Source organism: Centruroides sculpturatus, unplaced genomic scaffold (assembly GCF_000671375.1).
Source record: "Centruroides sculpturatus isolate CEXI.00-Female unplaced genomic scaffold, Cexi_2.0 scaffold2040, whole genome shotgun sequence".
Taxonomy (NCBI): Eukaryota; Metazoa; Arthropoda; class Arachnida; order Scorpiones; family Buthidae; genus Centruroides; species Centruroides sculpturatus.
In genome coordinates, this window is record NW_019386188.1 from 1 (window position 1) to 19,522 (window position 19,522).

Below are 19,522 nucleotides of genomic sequence, written 5' to 3' on the forward strand. Positions count from 1 at the left end.
TCGACCTTTAACCACCAAAATTTAACAGTATCAATCCCTCTAATAAACAAAACTTTTTTTCAAAATTCGGGAAATTTTCGATAAAAAGTACAGGAGTTATTAATCTTCAAATAGGGTGAAAAAAATCGTGTCACACAAACCCCTACTGGCATGACGGCCAAATCAAGTGGCAGCCTAGCGCTCTGGGGGACCCGGGATCGAATTCGCACGGGTCGAAAAACCCCCAGGAATTTTTCGAGAGATGATCCGTCTGAATATGTCGGGCCCCGTCCCTCACCACCCGGCCGCCCCATTGTGGACCTGGTCGAACCCATAATGGGCTTGTTAGAAAGAGGCCATCTTAGTGCTCACAGGGCGGAAAGAGTTTAAAAAAACCTTACTAGCTTATGTATATAAGCGGGTATCAGGATCGTCCATGGACTTACGGAGATCGGTTTGATATGGACATAAATAAGAAAAGCCCATTCAAGAGAAACGAGGTCCGAGTGTAAGGAATGCTGGAATTTTATACTAATGAGATCCAAGAGTATCTAATGTTCATATTCACACTAAAGGGGTCTGAGTGTAAGGAATTCTCGTATTTCATACAATGAGGTCCGAGTATGAAGGATGAATATATTTCTTATTTTGAAGGTTTAATTGTAAGAAACACTTGTATTCCACACTACTTGGTTCCTAGTAGAAGAAATGCTTCCATTGTTCTTCAGATCCAGGTGTAATTAATTCAGGTAAACAATAGTTGTGAAGTAAAAGTATATAAATTTAAAATGGAAAAAGTGAAAGGAACTGATCTTTAAAACACTTAACACTAATTGCAATGAATAAATAGTTTACTACTATTATCAATATTCCAAAATTCAACTCCTTTTTATTTGTTTCAATTGAAATACAGTAATTTGGCAATCACATCAAAAATACGCATTAAACCAAAGATTTCTTCCTCTCTGCACGCTTACCGCTAATCTACAATTATTAATTTATATTTCTTGTGAATTTTATCAACGGATGGCAGCAGTTAACAGTAAAATATTCAGTAATAATTGTTAGTCTATCGAATAATACTTTAATCATTTAATAATCTACATAATCACACATTTTGAATTTTGTTTACCAGTGGAATGAAATTTGATATAACCACGTAAATCTTCATACTGCTCCAACGACAAAAGATAACTCTTGGAATCTTCCATATCTACAGTTTGCAATCCAACTAATTTTTCATTTTCACTTACATTTAGCTCGTTTAGAATATTGTCGGGTAAATTCAAATTATAATTAACATTGGTAAACTTTTCCAGCGGATGACGATGAGACAATTCTAAGCCAATGAAAGAAATATCAAAACCACTCGTCTTCATTGCATGAAGGAAATTGATAATGCACGAAACGGGTTCTCGAATATCGCGTATATACTTCAAATTTCTATTTTTAAGTGAAAGTACAAGGTAAATACTGAGTGTATTTAGAGAATTGCAATCGCATAAAGAATCGAATAATGCTTCTTTGACTTTCTTGTATTCATTTTCGGAATCGCCGAGATGTAAATAAAATTCTTTGAATCGATATAGTTGCATTAACTTTTGAAAATAACAGATATTCCAAAAATAACATTTAATGTTTGAATGAGAACAAAACTGTTTCCAGTTCGTTTCCAGCTTGATTTGTTGGTGAGCGTGGAGCATAAATTCAGCTGTGAAAAACTTTTTCTCTACGGATTTTAAGAACTTTTTGGGAAAAGACTCATTCTTATAAAATCCCAATAAAAACAATAATTCCAATTCGTAAATAAAATATGGAAATGAGACATCACCGATATATATCGATAAAGCTGAAAGAAAGTCACCAAATGTCCGATGTACAAAACTGTATCGAATTATATTATCGCATTCAGAAAAGGAATCGAGGGTAAGAATGTCCAATCCGACGATGAAGTTGTGTTCATCTTTATTTGCAAAATACTTCTTCAAATCACTGGATGAAATCCTGAATTTTGATCTGATTAAGTTACCTAATTTAATTAATAAAGTATCTCCTATAAAATATTTTCCACGTTCGAACTTACCGTTTTGATTATTTTTTCTAACGTAACGTTCAACGATAAGAGAGAATATTCGGATATACAAATCAGTTATGGTTTCAATCTCTTTCATTTCTTCATTTTGATGAAGACAACACAACATATGCAGCATCAGAGGACATTCTGCTATCTCTCTGTAAAAGTCGTTTTCATTCAGTTTAGAAATGAGTTCATTGGCTTTAGTCTCGTCTTTTCTAAACATTAATTCAATATATTTCTCTTGATATCCTGGTGAAAATCCTTCTATCGAAAACCTCATCTTCATGTCCTCTCTCATTTCTTCTGCTTCTTGAGGTCGACTCGTTACCACAATAGTCATTCGGTGAGAAATATCAAAAGATTCTTCCCGTATAAATTTCATAATTTTATTTTTTTCTACAACCTCATCGAACCCATCCAAAATCACTAAAATGTTTAATTGTCTATTTTGTAATATCCAATCTTTATCCATTAATGAGTGTCCGTGGATGTTGTCGAGTAATGCATCTGTCACACTTTTATCACCTAATTCTCTTAGAAGTACAATAAGCGTTAAATCAAAGCGCTGGAGATAATTGGTGGATGCCCAATCGTAGGCAATTTTCTTGCACAGAGTAGATTTGCCATAACCTGGATCTCCTGTCACTAAAATTGTTTGATGCCCATCTTTTTCTATGGAAAATATCTCATTCAGACGTATTCTTTCTCCACTTTTCTTTCCAAATAAATCGGCCTTCTCTACTATTAATTCTACAAAATAATCTTTTAGTGGAAAATCGTTCCTCTTTCCTTCCCACAAGAAAGATCTCATATAGGAAAAATAAGTTATATATTTGTTCTTCAATTTCTGGCAGGAATTGTTGAACATTTCTGTAAGAAAAAAGGAGCAAATTTAGTTAATCATATTAAAACATTTTAGTTTATTTACACATAAGTAAAGGAATTGAATCCTTCTTTATGGTAAACTTTCAATAATTTTCACACAACTATGCTGTATAGGCTATATATAAAGTTTTAAAAAGCACATGTGAATTTAATGAAATAAAGTACAGATTTGTGTTCGAAATATTGACGTTGTGAGTACGAACGGTCCATCTGTCTTGATAGAAGTTGGTACCACAAATAAACTCAGAAATTAAAATTACTATGATGTCACTTTTGTACGTTTATTGTAAATACAAGCACTTACCATTACTTTCTTCATCTTCTTTCTTTAAGCAACTTGCTTTCGATTCTTCGGAATGAATTTCTATTCTTGGTCCAACGTGAACTTGTGTACAATTCTTGAGCATCGTCGGATATTGATTACAATTTTCCACTGAAATTAATATTCAGTTCAATTTTTATAGAATATTTCTGAAAAAATTATACTTTAATAGCAGTTAAATAATGTTAAAAATTGTGCGTTTTTTAATACTTAACATGAAGGATTTTCATGTTAAAGAAAACATCGATAAATCCTTAATTGTCTCTGTGTGAAAAGACAATAATTTATTCTCAATAGAGTATTGTCTTTTATTTAAAATTTAACGTATTTCCTGGATTTTGTTACATTCATTTTTGCCATATTTCTTTCTAATACTTTATACAATGTTAAACAAGTCTTCATATTTATTTCCAATACAGTATTTGGGTATTGGAAACAAGTGTGAAGACTTTGCGTAAACACTTAATGCATAAAATAGTACATACCGTTTAGAAGTTTCTTAAACAGATATATATTTTGCTTCATCTCATCCGTTTCCTGTAATTAAATATGTTTACTGTATTACAGTTTTTAAAACTCGTCTACAGTACATTTTAATGAAATAAACTTTATACAGTATCTTGTTTTTTTCATGTAATAAGACGACATTAAATAGTTTTTACGCCATTTTGAACAATTATCTATAATTTTGGTTAAACAATAAGCATTTTGATAACTTACTATTTCAACGTGTTTGTAATTAACTGGAAGAACAACTGTATTTTTCTCCTGATTTGATATTATAGCTTGTGCCATTTCTGCAATTCGAATAAATATTAAAAATTTACTTATAATTATAATACAGTCGACCCCCCTATAACACTGTTGATTATTCCGTTTTATATGAATTCCATGTTGTACGAGTCACTTAGATTTTACAAATACGTGAACCTTTCACAGCCCGACTCACGTGTTTGTAAAATCTAAGTGACTCGTACAACATGGAATTCATATAAAACGGAATAATCAACAGTGTTATAGGGGGGTCAACTGTTATATGATTTTATAGTAAGTACAGTACATAAATACTTACTTTACATATAACAATCGAATGTAATGCTATGCGTGTAGGCTTTCACTTGCAAAATTGACTTGTAGCCGAATTCTTCTACACGGATAAATTTTTAACTCTACATTATTATTTCAGTCTGCACGTAGTTTATGGATATAAAGCAATTCTTACATAGTATAAGTTTGCTTTACATACATAAAAATGTTTGTGTACATTTAATAGGAAATCTGCGTAATTGATATTTATTTATGCAAAATATTTTAAAAAGTACTTATTAAACATAACGTGACGTTCGTGATTTTGGTGATATTTTGCTCCATCTTCGAGAAAATTTTATATTACATCCGTCGCGATCATTAGCACAATATACAGATCGAATGACGCCCGTCTGTCAACAAGTGAATGATAATCTTAACAGTCAGTTGCTAAATGATAACATCCGATTGTGAAAGGAGAGGAAAGTAAGAGACAACGTTGCGTCAATGCCAGTCATCGCTGAACTAGTAACTGCGAAATCAACCTTCGTTTCTAAACAACTGCGGATCACACGATCAGTTTCCCAGGCTAAACGAATAAAAGGACGAGACACCTACAGTTCAGAGTGTTGGTCCCACGGAAGCCCAAGAATAGGTGACCCCTCTTTGGCCATATTAACAGATCTCTCGAGACGCCATACAGCAGATTTGCCAAGCAATCTTATTACCCTGAACACCGTAGTTCGGTCGTGGGTTTGCGCCTAGCTCGGACGGGCTGGCAACATGAAGTTTTCCTAATTGCAATTAATTAATCATCATTAACTTCAATTGTGTTACATCCTACTGTAATGAATCATCATGGAAAATGTGAAAGCTTAACAACTATAATGATGAAAATTATCGGTGCTTATAGTAAACCTATTCAGAATGCCCGGAATTTCCCTATTTAATAAAAACAATACATCACATATAATAATAATACGAAAGTTAATAGTAGATATTCACTATTGAATAGTAACACTATATACAATAGCTTGTATAAATAATTATAGAATTTTTAATTATTTGTATTTCATACATTAGTTTATTTATTAAAAAAATATCAAAAATATCTTACTTTTTTGAATTGAAGCGAATTCCTAAAGCGAAGTTTCGTGCCACATCCGAGTTTCCTATTAACAATTCACACAATTGATAAATATGACACATGAAATGTATCTATCAACGTCATGTGACAGCATCAACGTCATCAGGAAATTTACTCGTGATTATTTTGATATTGAAAGTATCTATCAGTCGAGAATTCTAAGTTACATTATCGGTTATCCACTCGATAACCGGTAACATCACTCCCAGAACATATATACAGCTAGTGTATGACGTGTATACTCGTATTCCTATGAAGTAATTTTATTTGTTAGAAGACGAGAGCTTGTTCTAACTGTATTAACAACTGTCAAACGCTCCAACCGCAGGAAGCTTTACTGAATTTGAAAAGGAAACTATATTTTAACCTTGAATGTTTTACCGTAAACTGCTGCCACCCCTTGATAAAATTCAGCAGAATAATAAATTGATAATTGTAGATAAACGGTAAGGGTGCAGAAAGGTTATTTTGTGTATCGGTTGCACAGTCTGACGATGGTTATCAATACTATTATCATACAGTAGAAATTTTATTGTTATTCTCGGTATTTCTTTATTAATAATGAAACTAATATTTATCTACGGTAGTGTAGTTAAGGAAATAAACAGATATATTTTAAATTAAATAAGTTAAAAATACGACTTGCAATCCTACATTGTAAAAATATCACAATAAATAATTAAGTAACAAGTAAAATTATTTGTGCTTTTAATTGCATACTATCCAATCACAGGAGTTCGGTGTTGATCTCTTGCAAATTGCTAACTGCGCGAACGAATGAAAACGTTTTTTAAGTGCTTGCGTTTGGTGTTTTAGTGTAAATAAGTAATCATTGTTTATGTTATATGCACAATAATCACTATTTAATTGTCATAGCTGGTTGTTGCAATGAACAGGAAGAACCCATTCAAAACAGTAAAATTCATTTTACTCGATTATTATAATTATACCATCAAATACTAAAATTTAATCTGTCAGTATTCTACTTTCTTGGCTGTTATATAAAACAGAGATAAAAAAAAGTTGGGGGTTTTCCGTGTATATTGATGATAATGTACCTGTAGATGGTTGGCACCCAGTGGCGTGCCGTGACCGTTATACGATATATTGGTGTGAAGCATCCACTAGCTATACCGCGTGAGGTTCTGTAAAACGCATGATTGAATGCCTCTGGCTACTTTACACAATTCAAATATTTTCGTCTGAGAAGCTGTCTCTTATTCGACAATACAGAGTGTTTGTTTAGTTATGGCAACGCAACACTTGGGCGATGCCTTCCGGGAGGTCTTTTTAAGAGAGACTGGCCTCTATTTAGGCGTTACAGACGTGGAGAAAACTCGGAAAACTCCTATGTGGCAAGCCCGTCCGAGCGAGGCGCGAACTCCCAGTGTTCAGGGACTACATAAATTCAACATGAAAGGAAAATATTTTTCTGCAATTTATAATAAGAGATATAAACATCTACCGAAACCCGATGCTTCGCAAATAGACAACCACAATCGCCGATTTATTCTAAATTAATAATTTAAATATTATAATTATTAAATTTAATTCGAGATGGCGCCTAACGCCTCCCTCTAGTGTGCGAAATTTATATGTAATTCATAATTAATATTTCCAAATTATAGCCCGATTTTTAAGGCAATCCTGGGTGTCAATTTATAAAAATTATACAATAGGTTCAGTCACAATTCGACAATACATTGCTTTCATTGCGAATATGAATATACTAATTTATATTCGAATCTTATCGTTGCAATAATCATGTGATTTTCCGTTACATTCGACTCTTCTCTCTTTCTCACTACATAATAGCGAGGTTGTGGCCGAAGTTTTCATCTCTAAAACGTAAACGTCGAATGTCAAGCGGTGCTCGAGATTTTGCATAAATTCGGTAGAATGGAATCGATTAAAGTATTGTATTTCTAAATATAGTATTTGTAATAACAAATGTTCGTTTTTACCGTACTGTTCAACAAACTATACAAATTCCATTTTCGTTTATATTCGTGATGTAACAAAAACTGAATTCATTGTTTTTCCTTCTACAAACGATACACTCACTCGAACCTGTTGCTTGTTCTATTTCTTTAAATCAAGTTAATTTAACATCGTATGGAAGAACGTCTGGACCCGATCCACAAACAACTCCTATATAATCATAGTTTTCCCACATGGTGTTTTTCCCTTGCTTGGGATCAGGAAGTGTTTGCTTCGATTGTGTGTTGGATGACGTCATTTGTCATAACCTCCGGAAAAACTATAGATCTACAATTATTTCAAGTTGCAGCCCAACATCCCGATGTTCGAGTTCGTGTTAATTCGAGGTTGATGCGAATTTAAATTAAGATTTGTGTGACAAGTAATTACAGTCGACCCCCTATAACACTGTTGATAATTCTGTTTTATATGAATTCCATGTTGTACGAGTCACTTAGATTTTACAAATACGTGAGCCGTTCACAGCCAGGCACACATATTTGTAAAATCTAAGTGACTCGTACAACATGGAATTTATATAAAACAGAATTATCAACAGTGTTATAGGGGGGTCGACTGCAATTGTTTTCTTAACATTGCATGGCTTTTTTCCGTTTCTTTTTATAGTTATATCTAAGAATTTTAATTTATTATTATCTTTATCTTTACATGTAAAACTGCATTGGCATGTTTTTCAGTTTTCTTTGCTGAAATTTTTTATGAGTTCATACATTAATATCATCTACATAGGTTTGTGGGTTTTAGTTCTAAATAGGTCTATTCGATAGCATAATAGTAAACTATTATTTTAAGAAACGAATTAGAAATTATGATTAATATTAAAATATTGATAAAAACAGTGTTCACTCTAACGAATAAAAATTATATACATAACACTCTCTGACTATGAAAGCCTGTACACAAAATCAACATTTCACATCGCTTAATGCTTATTTACAATTATCAATTTATTTTTTCGAAAAACTTTGTCAATAGATGGAAGCAGCTAACAGTAAAAATTATCAAGGTTAAAGTACAGTTTCCTTTTAAAATTGCGTAAAACTATTTCCTTAAATGCGTGGGTGTAGTGTCCTCTGTTACTACAGTTTGGAGGAGGTGATCAACTGCTACGTAGTAAAATAATTTCACAGGGATAAAGGTAGACCTTTCTAGTCACTACTCATGTCGTCGGTTACCGAGTGGATACGATTATTTTCGAATTCTCCAATTAAACATCCTTTCAATATCATAAAGTGATGTCACTGAATATAACGATGACATTAATGCAATCACGCGCTACTTCGATAAGCTGACATATTTATTTCGTATGCCATAATTTCAATTGTATGAAATGTTTATACATAAATCTTTACGACTTCAGGTTACATTAAGGAAGTAAGATTTTTTCGATATTTCTTAAAATTAATTCATTAAACTATATCATTTAAAACTAATATATTAATAGAAACGATAGCCTTAAAGTTTAAATGTTAACAATTATTAATAAGCTCTATGTTACTGAAAAATTATAGGAAATCTCTCGTTATATCTAATAAATTCTTTTCGTTAGATAAGAAAATATCGGGCATAGCGAGCACTTATAATTTTAATCATTGTAATTGGAAAGTTTTCCATATCTTTCCGCAAATTTAGGATTTTAGGTATACAGAATAGGTCTTTACATTTGTAATATGACTGATATTATACTATTAAAATCTAAAACTTATGTCATAACACACTTTTTCGAACCTCTTTTCGCACGTGTCAAATCACGTTCTATTGGTATTTTATGCACACAGCCTGTATATAAACAGTATTTTCCCATCAATCAAAACTCTCAAAAAAATTTGTATACCCAATATCTCATCTTTCCCCTAAGCATATCTACAGGAATAAATGACTAATACGCTTATCAATAAAATTTTCCTCAGATAAACAACTTTCTGGCTTTTTCGTATGTTACAATATATTCATTTGCAATGAATCATCTAAAAATCATTCTATTATTAGCGATTTCTACTTTTCCAGCTGTTATAACAGAAGGAAAGTAAAGAGATTTGGCAAAATTGACCCCCTCTCAGATTTTTACACTTTTGGCCTTACTCAATTCGCATTTCTCCTTCTTGAAACATGGAGAAATTAAAACAAAAAAAAGGGGGGGTAATTTCTGTATGTATGAATGTTAGTATGTGAGTTTGGTGCAATTTTTTTCACTTTGTTTGACGCTTCTCCTGCGCTTTTTATCGAAAATTATTGAAAATTTGCAGGCAGGTTTATTTATCAGAGAGATTGATGCTGTTAAATTCCGGTGATTAAAAAGGAGAAGATAGGGAGAGAATGGGGGTGACGTGTATCTCCAGTAGGGTCAGACTTAAAAGCGATTTAACTCGTTATTAGCATTTACAATTTTTTTATAAAAGTCATTCCTACTCTGAAAATGAAACTTCTTGCTGTTTTTATACTAGTTAAAGTAAGCAATTCGTTACTGGTTTATTTAAACTAGCTGCACATAATGCAACTTAGTTCCTAAACTTGTGAGTAAGAATATTAAATGGGGATTAAACAATACATTAAGAGACACGGATTATACTTATCGAAAAATATTATTATTATTATTATTTTTTTACGAGAAGCGTACCATATTAATTAACACTTTCGAATATACCGCAACCCACTTTCCATTATTTGCCTTGTTATAAAGTTGTGAGGCTTGTGAGGTAAATTTTTTTACCCCGGAAGCATGCCTAAAAATGAAGAAACTTCATGAGTGTACAGAAAAATTTTAACTGTTTTATACAATCCTTTACAATTACTTTAAGGGTGAATATTCAAGTGTTATTATAGTAAGGTAAATAGGCATATGTTAACTTTAAAATCATATTTTAATAGATTTGAAGTGAAACGAACGAATGTGTCAAACATTTATATTTTATACAGAAATCATTGAGTTTGAATTAGAGAAATGGCAGAAGCAGAACCTCCAAGTGAGGGGAAGAGTGCAATAGAAAATGCAGTAATTTCAAGTGAGAAGAGTGCAATGGCAGATGCAGTAATTTCAAGTGAGAAGAGTGCAATGGCAGATGCAGTAATTTCAATTGAGAAGAGTGCAATGGCAGATGCAGTAATTTCAAGTGAGGAGAAGAATGTCGTCGTTTGTCCTGTTAATTACAAACAAATTGCAAATGTAAGTCCATAAAATACATTTTATTTCAATATAAATTGTGGATATAATTAAATTAAATTATATTAAATAACAGTGATTATTTTATAATGACTTAAAGGTTTTGTTTAATTTCGTGCAAGAAACTGAAATATGTAACTTCGTAATTATTAGATTATAAATATGAAAAATTATTTACAACTACTAAAATTTAAGAAGGGTAAATCAGAGTTTTATGGTGAGCACGTGTAATTAATACATAAACTGAAAATAATCTCCACTTATGAATAGGTTATGTTACATAAAAGTTAAGCTTGCTGTGTCTGCTGTGCAGTTTAGTCAGGCTTTTAAAATGATTCGTGTCGAAAAATAGCTTATGGAAGTAAATTATTATTAATTAAAACATAATAAATGTCTTTATATAACTGTTAAATAATCAGAATGTTTCCTTATATGTTAACACGTTACAGTGGTGCATTAATATTAAATACAGTTTATATTGTTAATTTAACTTTCTATAAACTGTACTATAGACTAATTTGAAAAATAATGTATGTATATGTATTACTTAACAGGCAACAATGACGCAAAATGATAATATATTTAAAGAAATATTAAAGGGTAAGTGTTTTTGTATTTCTTATTTTATAAATGAAACGTTTTCGTTGTTATAACAGAAGAGATTCTAAAAGATTCAATTATTTCTGGCTATTCGCTTTTCTTTGTCCGTTTCTATTAGGTTCTAATAATGAATTACTTGTATTGTTGATAAGCAACGTGTTTAATGCTTACACGTGTTAAAGATTTGTCATTTTATTCTCTTAAGAAGAAATAATCATAGACAAAAACTATTATTATATGTATAAGGACGGAGTACAGTAGGCCCCCTATAATACTGTTGATAATTCCGTGTTATATGAATTCCATGTTGTATGAGTCACTTAGATTTTACAAATACGTGTGCAGGGCTGTGAACGGTTTACGTATTTGTAAAATCTAAGTGACTCATACAACATGGAATTCATATAACACGGAATTATCAACAGTGTTATAGGGAGGTCTACTGTATTGGAAATAAATATTCCAATAATGAAAACACCGAAATTCAATTGTTTAAAGTATTAAAACATCATAATTTACTGACATAAAATTGTTATGTTTCAATATATTTTTACGGAAATTTTTTCAAAGGGCGAAAACGTTTCATATTATGTAGTTACACAGCTTAATTTTTACAATCATGTAATGTTATTAGGTTGAACTTAAAAAATAATTAAAGATTAATTACAGTTGAGAATTGTAATCAATCTACAACAATGCTCAAGGACTGTACACAAGTTCACGTTGGTCCAAAAATAGAAATTCATTCCGAAGAATCGAAAACAAATTCTTCAAAGAAAGAAGATGAAGAAAGGAATGGTAATTGCGTGTCTTTACAATAATCATACAAAAGCCATATCTTGACCTTTCACATTTTTAGTTGTAAAAGGTCAAGATGGTGGAGAAGTAGAGGGTGGTCACAGGTCCTAAATATTGTAAATGTTACTTGCTGTTAAAATTTAGAAAATTTTATAAAACTTGCCTCTACCCTTAAAATTAAGTCTTTTGCTATTTTATTTTATTAAAAAATTATATAAAAATTTAATAACAAAATATAATAAGAGATGGCGTCACATACAATTTTAGTTATTTTTTTTATTAATAATACAAATGTTAATTTTAGAATAGAATGTCACAAAAGCCAGGAAAGTTACATAACTGTTTGCTAGATTTTTTTTATGATAAAAATATTTATTTTATCTTAAAGAACTGGTAGAGTCGCGTTTATGTTTTATTAATTTATTATTCTATAATAGCATTTACTAAAAGACAAATACTTTTCTGAAGTATTGACATTAATATAAAAAATTATATAGTATTTAATATTTCGGAGCATATTTTTATCATTTTTCTTTCAATAAACAAAATAGGAATTTTGAAATGTATTCGAAGCGTATGTAATGACTGAAGTTTAATGAAAGAATGGCCATTTGGCTATCCTGCTGTGATTAGCTACGGCAGAATAGCTGTACAACAGGGTGGTCCTACCTGCAATATACCAGTATTCCATAAAACTGCGCTAATGGAGATAGATTTTGTAAATTTTACAGAGCACAAAAATAATTTTTAGCTGTTGTTATTTTCGTACACGCTTTTAGAAACTCATTACGTTAGAAAATCAAACGTCCCGTCTAATTGGATTTATAATTTTACGTCATTCATATTTTGTTACTTAGCAGATTACACGCAGTCTGCAATCTGCAAGTTATTGTGTTTCTTTATTGACTAAGATTTTCATTAATCTCTTAACTATTTCTGAAAATTTTATCAATACGTTTACAATGCAGAAAAGTGAGAATTATAGAAATTTATACCGATGAAAACGGACGAAATTTTCTCATAATTTATAATTCTCAAATTAAATATAAAGTACACGATATTTTATTAATTATTAATATTATTCTTTTCATAGGAATGTTTAACAGTTGCCGCCAGATGTTGGAAGACAAATACAAGACTTACTTTTCCTACATGAGGTCATTTTTGTGGGAAGGCAAGAGGAACGATTTTCCACTGGAGGATTATTACGTAGAATTGACTGTACAGAAGACAGATTTATTTGGGAAGATAAGCAGAAATAAGATAAGCTTGAATGAGATATTTTCCGAACAACTAAATGGACACCAAACTATTTTAGTGACAGGAGATCCCGGTTATGGCAAATCAACTCTGTGCAAGAAAATTGTGTACGATTGGGCAACCACGAATTACCTCAAACACTTTGATTTAACTTTTATTGTAATTTTAAGAGAATTAGGCGATAGAAGTGTAAATGATGCGTTGTTCCATGACATGCGTGAATACACTCCAACTGATAAAGATTGGAATCTACAAGACAGGAAACGAAACATTTTGGTGATTTTGGATGGTTTCGATGAGATTGTAGAAAAATTTAAAATTATAAACTTTGTAAGAGAGAAATCTTTTTATATTTCTCGTCGAATGACGATTGTGGTTACCAGTCGACCTGAAGCAACAGAAGACATCAGAGAAGACATGAAGATGAGAATTTTGATAGAAGGGTTTTCTCCAGAATACCAAAAGAAATACATTCAATTAATGTTTAGAGATGACGAGAGTAAAGCGAATGAATTCATTTCTAAACGGGAGGAAGACGACTTTTACAAAGAAATATCAGAATGTCCTTTGATGTTGCATATGTTGTGTTGCCTTCATCAGAATGGAGAAATGGATAAACTTGAAACGATGAGTGATTTATACATCCGAATATTTAGTCTCATAACTGAACGTTATGTTCGAAAAACAAATCAGCAAAACAAGTTTGAAAGAGGGAAATATTTTGTGGGAGAATATTTACTACTGAAATTGGGAAAATTATACTCATGGGCACAGGTTATCACATCAAAACAATTGAGGAATGAATTTGGTAAAGGTGATGCATACAATTTTATTATTGGACTGGACATTCTTACTGTCGATTCGTTTTCTCAATGCGATAATACAAATCGATACAGTTTTGTGCATTATACGTTTGGCGAATTTCTTTTAGCTTTCGGAATGTATGACCTTTCTATCCCACGTATAGGTAATTTCTGTTACATGGGCTTGCTTTTTTTATTAGGATTTTATAAGGATGAACCATTTCCCGAAAAGTTCTTCACAGACGTGAAGGAAACAATGTTCACGCCTGAGTTTATGCTTAAAATTCACAAACAAATCAAACTGACTACAAATTGGGAACAATTTTGTTCGAATGCCAATTTGATAGTTGATTCTTCGAACTTTTCTCTTTCTTTACAAAAGTTATTGGAGTTGTATGAATTCAAAAAATTATATTTCCATTTCCGTGAAAAAAAACGTAAATACGAAGAAAGTGAAAATGAGGTAATTTATTCTTTGATCGACTTTAGTATTCAGTATAACATGGAGATTAATGTTATTCTCTCAATTCGCGAATGGTCTTGTGAAAATGAATACGATATCAGAGCAACCGTTTCACAGATTATCGATATACTTCACGAAAAAAACACAAGTAATTTCGACATATTTCTTATTGGTGCAGTGAGTCTTTCGTGGAAAACACTGCATGAGTCATTCGATAGATTCGTCGATGTTAATTTCAATTTAAATCCGTCTGAATATAGGCAGAAATTATCAAATGTAAGTGAAGAAGAAAAATTGGTAGCATTGGAAACTGGAGACAAATTAAAAGTTTCTGGCAGTTACATTCTTTCATTGAAGCAATACGAAACTTTACGTGACCACATCATACTAAAATCTGCGAGTGAAGAGATGGGTGAAACAGAATCCACGAGCGAACAGATGCGTGAAACAGAATCCACGAGCGAACAGATGATCCACGAGCGAACAGATGCGTGAAACAGAATCCACGAGCGAACAGATGCGTGAAACAGAATCCACGAGCGAACAGATGCGTGAAACAGAATCCACGAGCGAACAGATGTGTGAAACAAAATCTACGAGTTCAAAATGTGTGGTGATGTAGACGAGTATAAAATAAATGACAGAGTTTTGAAATAAATATTTTGTTGTGTGAAGACTGATTAAGACTAAAAGTTATTCAAGTATAGCACTAATTTACTTAAAAAAAATGGAAAATATATTTTCGTGATTGGCAAAATTACTTGCAATTGAATGAAGAAATTTACCTGAGCCTTTTATTACTCGTTTCTCCTATCCTATGTGCACCTATTTCTAACAGTTAAAGTGATGAGACCGTGCCTGAACTAAAAATTCATCTGGGTCGGAGCTACAGCCATGATTAAAATGCCAATTAAAAGACCTATTTTGTATTATTACTCAGATGGTTTATATAATACGAACTACACTATTACAACTTCATCCAATAAAAACAATTAACAAACAATTTACATTACTAAAGTTCGTAAATGTTTAGTTTTCTACATAAAAATTACTATTTTATGCAGAAAATAAATAATAAAAAAAACCAGTAAATAGTCATAATTCAATTTTTAATTGAAAATATCCTGGGTTTCTCATGTTATCATGTATGCTGTTATGAAAATAAATAAATATAAACGATGGAATAGAAAAGAAAGGTTGTCTTTCTGAATTTTTCTTCAGTATCCAATTTTTTTTTACCTGCCACACGACTTCTCTATTTAAAATAAAATTTTAAAACGAATGTATATTTTAAAAAAGTTTTGACTCGAGATCATATAAGGAAAAAGAAAACATTATTAAAAGAGAAAAGCCAATGCCTAAGTTAAATATAAACGCTTTAATAAAAAATTTGTTCGACATTTTGACGATAAAATGGCTCTGTAAATGCATAAAAATGCAAAAATTGTTTTGTTGGCTCGCCTACTATTTTCAAATGAAATTGATGTGGAATAAGAATGGCTTTGACGATTTAGCTGGCAAAAGACACGAAAAATCGTCGATTCTTTCGTATTTGAAGCAATTTGGAATAGAATTTAACATTAGTAAATAATATAAAATAAATATTGAAAATTATAACGAGATAGTTACGGTTTATAGATATATTATATCTAAATAAATAGATGTTATATGTTTTTATCAAAGCGAGAATTGGCATTTAGCGGGCATAGGGAATCTATTGAAACTAATAACAGAGGTAATTATATTGAACTTGTTTGTTTATTAAGTACGTCAGATAAATAATCTATTAAAAATACATTTAAAGAAAGAATTAACTGATTGCCCCTGGAAGTCGGCTTCTTATAGAAACACAGCTTCCCTATCATGAAATGTCACGGCACTCCCCTGCTTTCTAGTCACTATTTTTGTCATCAGTTATCGAGTGAATACGATTATTTATAAAAGTTACTTTTAATATCATAAACTGATGTCACTTGATTTACCGATGATATTGATGCAGTCAGGCGTTACTTCAATAAGCGGAAACTCTTAGGGACTCTTAGCTTGGTTCCCAGTTACATGATGATAAGTTAAATTAAACTAGACTAGGGTTGTTAGCTTTAGTCGTCTGGTTAGGTTCGTCCTACGTTATGGTAGGTTAGTTTAGCTATTGAGTAATATAATGTTAAATAAAAAGATAATAAATAAATAAAAAATTGCAGTTTTGCTCGTTTGTCTTGTCTAGTTTGTCGTTGTGTTTGTTTGTTTTCACAGTCTTCCTAGCTGTTATCAATAATAGTATTGAGATTTGCACTCGTGTTCAGTTTTATTAGTATTAAGTAGATATAAGTCTTCCCACTAACAGCCAGTTGGCACTAACTTCTACACTTAACTATTCGTGGCGGCACTCAATGATTGGTGTTCGCTATACTCAGGCTTTCTTTTAGACCAGTGTTTCCCAACGTGGGGCCCACGTTGCCCCACAAGGGGGCAATTTGAAAATGAGTTGTTGACGTTTTTTTTTTCTTTTTAGGCATCAGAATTTTTCATCGAGCTATTCGGACTTCAGTAGCTAATATTGGAAGATTAATCGCGTGCCACATAAATTCATTAGACACGCCGTATGTTGGCCATGCCTGGTATAGCCACTGTATATGTTAGGGGGGCATGAGAATTTTAGAAAGGCTTAGGTGGGGCATAGCACAAAAAAGGTTGGGAAACACCGTTTTAGACCCTTCGGGGACTACGGCCTTGTAGCCTAAAAGCTGCATGCCAACAACAAACGTAGAAAGTACAGTAGATATATGTATGTCGTTCAGAAGAATTTTACTTATCTCTACTCTCTATTTTCTCTTCCTCCTTTTTTCTTTACCTTTCCCTTACCTTCTTTTCCACCGGCTGAACACCTTGTGTATGGCCGTTGTCTTTCATGTATGTATGCATGTTTATTTCGCTATAGCACAATATATATATATATATATCAAATCTTATCTTTCTGAAATAAACGGGTATTTGTTTGTTCAACTGGTATTGAAGTGAGTCACTTCCACCTCGCTGTCTAGCCGACCGCCTCCAATCGGAATCCGATCGCGAAAGCACGCGACCGCTCGCGTGATCCAGTTAGTAACCAAACCCAATTTCCCGTCGCGACTTGTGTGACACAGTGGTGTGATTCTGACGTAGCGTCGAAGAGGTGCCGACCCTCCGATCACAGCTAAATTTTCCTCGGATAAACAACTTCGTTGCTCTTCGTTGCTCAAAGTCGTTTAAAAATCCTTCTATTATCCGCGACTTTTACTTCCGGGATGTTAAAATAGAGGAAAAGTATGGCAATCAGATAAAATTGACACCCAGACTTTTTACATTTTTGGACTTTTTGAACAGCTTGAACGTCGAGTAATGAAAAAAATATTCGGGGGTAATTTCTGAATGTATGGATGTTAGTGCTTGTGTGGCACAATTATGTTCACCCTGTTTGTCTTTGAAAACGAAAAAAAAAAAAATAGAGTCGAAAAATTATATAATGGTTTGTAATCTTCTGAATAAGAATAGTAAATGGAGATTAACAATACATTAAAACAAACAGATTATTCTTATCCAGAAATATTATTGTTGTTGTTGTTTATACGAGAGGCGTACCATATTAATTTACACTTTCGAATATACCGTAAACCACGTCTTGCCATTTGGCTTGTTATAAAGTTCACGGTTAGCTAGGACACAGGTATGCCACCAGTGACAAAACTAGCCATGGGGGTGAAATCCGTGAACGCCACAACACATTTATTCAGCCCATGGAACTATAATATCTAACTGAAGCGGCAATTCTCTGTCGCTACCAGCGGCGTACTCGAAGCCGCAAGTGTTTTCACTGTGGAACAATCCGCCATATTGCGAGGGAAAGACAGTTTGTTTAGTGGGTACTCTCAGACGCCACCATAAACTGGAAACTCAACGACAATATCCCCGACTCTTCCTACTACACTCTGTACCTTTGTCACCATTAACATAGATTTAAATCGAGTGCGAAATCCTGTTTTGAAATTCGATGCAATGTTCATTACTTTGAATGTTAATATTAAAATGTAAACAGGAAACTTTAAGAGTATATTCTTAGAAGAATGACAGAAATGCTGGATTAAATAATTTATTAAAAATATATTAACGATGACACAGAAAAAACTAATAAAGATCACTGTAAATGAAAGCAGTTATATGGTTGTGCAGGCCGTTGTAGTATATGTGGTTTAAAAAATCTCGGGTACATTGAATTGGCTGCATTATTACATGTAATAAGGTTATATATTGTTGGGTAGTATCTTCGTATAAGACCAGATCTTTTTCATTCTGTTGTTGAGTTTAGTCACTGGTTAATAACGTAATTACATACTTTCTAAAAGTCCTGACTTGAAATATTATTTTTATGATGCACATCTACACAACGTGATTTCCGGTTAAAAGTTAATTTTCAAAACCAATTTCCGTGTATAAAACGTAGAGTTATATCATATAAGTATTGTTTAGCCTTTATATCTATACAATATGTACAGACTGCAATAATACTACAGTATTAAAAAATTACTTATGTCCATCGGTGCAACAGAATTCGACTATTATAACCTCTTGCATATGAAGACCTATATACCTGGAGTTATATTCAAGTGTTATAATATGGTAAATCGTTATATGTAAAATTTAAAATCATATTTCAATACATTCGAAGTAAAAAACGAACACTAGCCGATGACTAGGGTCGTACGCGAGTGGGTAGTGGTGGCGGATACAGAGATGACAAGTGTTTTACAAAGAAAATTATTTATTGAGACTGAAGAATGCTTACACTTATGACAAGTACAAAGGTATAGGTATCTGCTCTTGTATGACAAGTGTAGCCCCGGAGCAGGGGAGAAGAGTTCGTCGGTCTTCCGCCTTGGCGTTGACGAGCGGTTGATGGAGGTGCGATATTTGTTCGGATGGAGTTGTATGTGGCGCTACGTATTACCATATTTTGTTATAAAAACT

The 19,522-nt window shown here is 32.3% G+C and overlaps 2 protein-coding genes across 6 annotated transcripts; one reads left to right on the plus strand and one right to left on the minus strand.

The window, feature by feature from the left end:
• Positions 1-852: 852 nt before the first annotated feature.
• On the minus strand, positions 853-6,062 carry LOC111614003 (NACHT, LRR and PYD domains-containing protein 9-like). 4 transcript variants are annotated; one of them, XM_023355375.1, is made up of 6 exons: positions 5,407-6,061; positions 4,336-4,410; positions 3,984-4,060; positions 3,749-3,800; positions 3,246-3,374; positions 853-2,926 (listed from the first exon to the last, which is right to left on the minus strand). In XM_023355375.1, the coding sequence occupies exons 3-6, from the start codon at positions 4,056-4,058 to the stop codon at positions 1,080-1,082; spliced, it is 2,103 nt and encodes a 700-aa protein (XP_023211143.1). In that variant the 5' UTR covers positions 4,059-4,060; positions 4,336-4,410; positions 5,407-6,061; the 3' UTR covers positions 853-1,079. The 4 variants fall into 4 exon arrangements, with proteins under 4 accessions (XP_023211143.1, XP_023211145.1, XP_023211146.1 ...); XM_023355377.1 differs by having other exon boundaries at positions 4,336-5,231; XM_023355378.1 differs by lacking the exon at positions 4,336-4,410 and having other exon boundaries at positions 5,407-6,062.
• A 1,926-nt stretch (positions 6,063-7,988) lies between these two features.
• On the plus strand, positions 7,989-15,797 carry LOC111613995. 2 transcript variants are annotated; one of them, XM_023355359.1, is made up of 5 exons: positions 7,989-8,811; positions 10,354-10,600; positions 11,152-11,197; positions 13,089-14,959; positions 15,009-15,797. In XM_023355359.1, the coding sequence occupies exons 2-5, from the start codon at positions 10,379-10,381 to the stop codon at positions 15,141-15,143; spliced, it is 2,274 nt and encodes a 757-aa protein (XP_023211127.1). In that variant the 5' UTR covers positions 7,989-8,811; positions 10,354-10,378; the 3' UTR covers positions 15,144-15,797. The 2 variants fall into 2 exon arrangements, with proteins under 2 accessions (XP_023211127.1, XP_023211128.1); XM_023355360.1 differs by lacking the exons at positions 7,989-8,811; positions 10,354-10,600; positions 11,152-11,197 and adding an exon at positions 11,779-11,995.
• The last annotated feature ends 3,725 nt before the right edge of the window (positions 15,798-19,522 follow it).

What these genes read in the sequence shown, in the direction of transcription:
- LOC111614003 (XM_023355378.1), bottom strand. Translation starts at nt 4,058, where the DNA reads ATGGCACAAGCTATAATATCAAATCAGGAGAAAAATACAGTTGTTCTT. An exon ending in ATTACAAACACGTTGAAATA is followed by an intron (nt 3,801 to 3,983) that starts GTAAGTTATCAA and finishes ATTTAATTACAG; the next exon opens with GAAACGGATGAGATGAAGCA. An exon ending in AGAAGATGAAGAAAGTAATG is followed by an intron (nt 2,927 to 3,245) that starts GTAAGTGCTTGT and finishes TTTTTCTTACAG; the next exon opens with AAATGTTCAACAATTCCTGC.
- LOC111613995 (XM_023355359.1), top strand. Translation starts at nt 10,379, where the DNA reads ATGGCAGAAGCAGAACCTCCAAGTGAGGGGAAGAGTGCAATAGAAAAT. An exon ending in ATTACAAACAAATTGCAAAT is followed by an intron (nt 10,601 to 11,151) that starts GTAAGTCCATAA and finishes ATTACTTAACAG; the next exon opens with GCAACAATGACGCAAAATGA. An exon ending in CAGAATCCACGAGCGAACAG is followed by an intron (nt 14,960 to 15,008) that starts ATGCGTGAAACA and finishes ACGAGCGAACAG; the next exon opens with ATGCGTGAAACAGAATCCAC.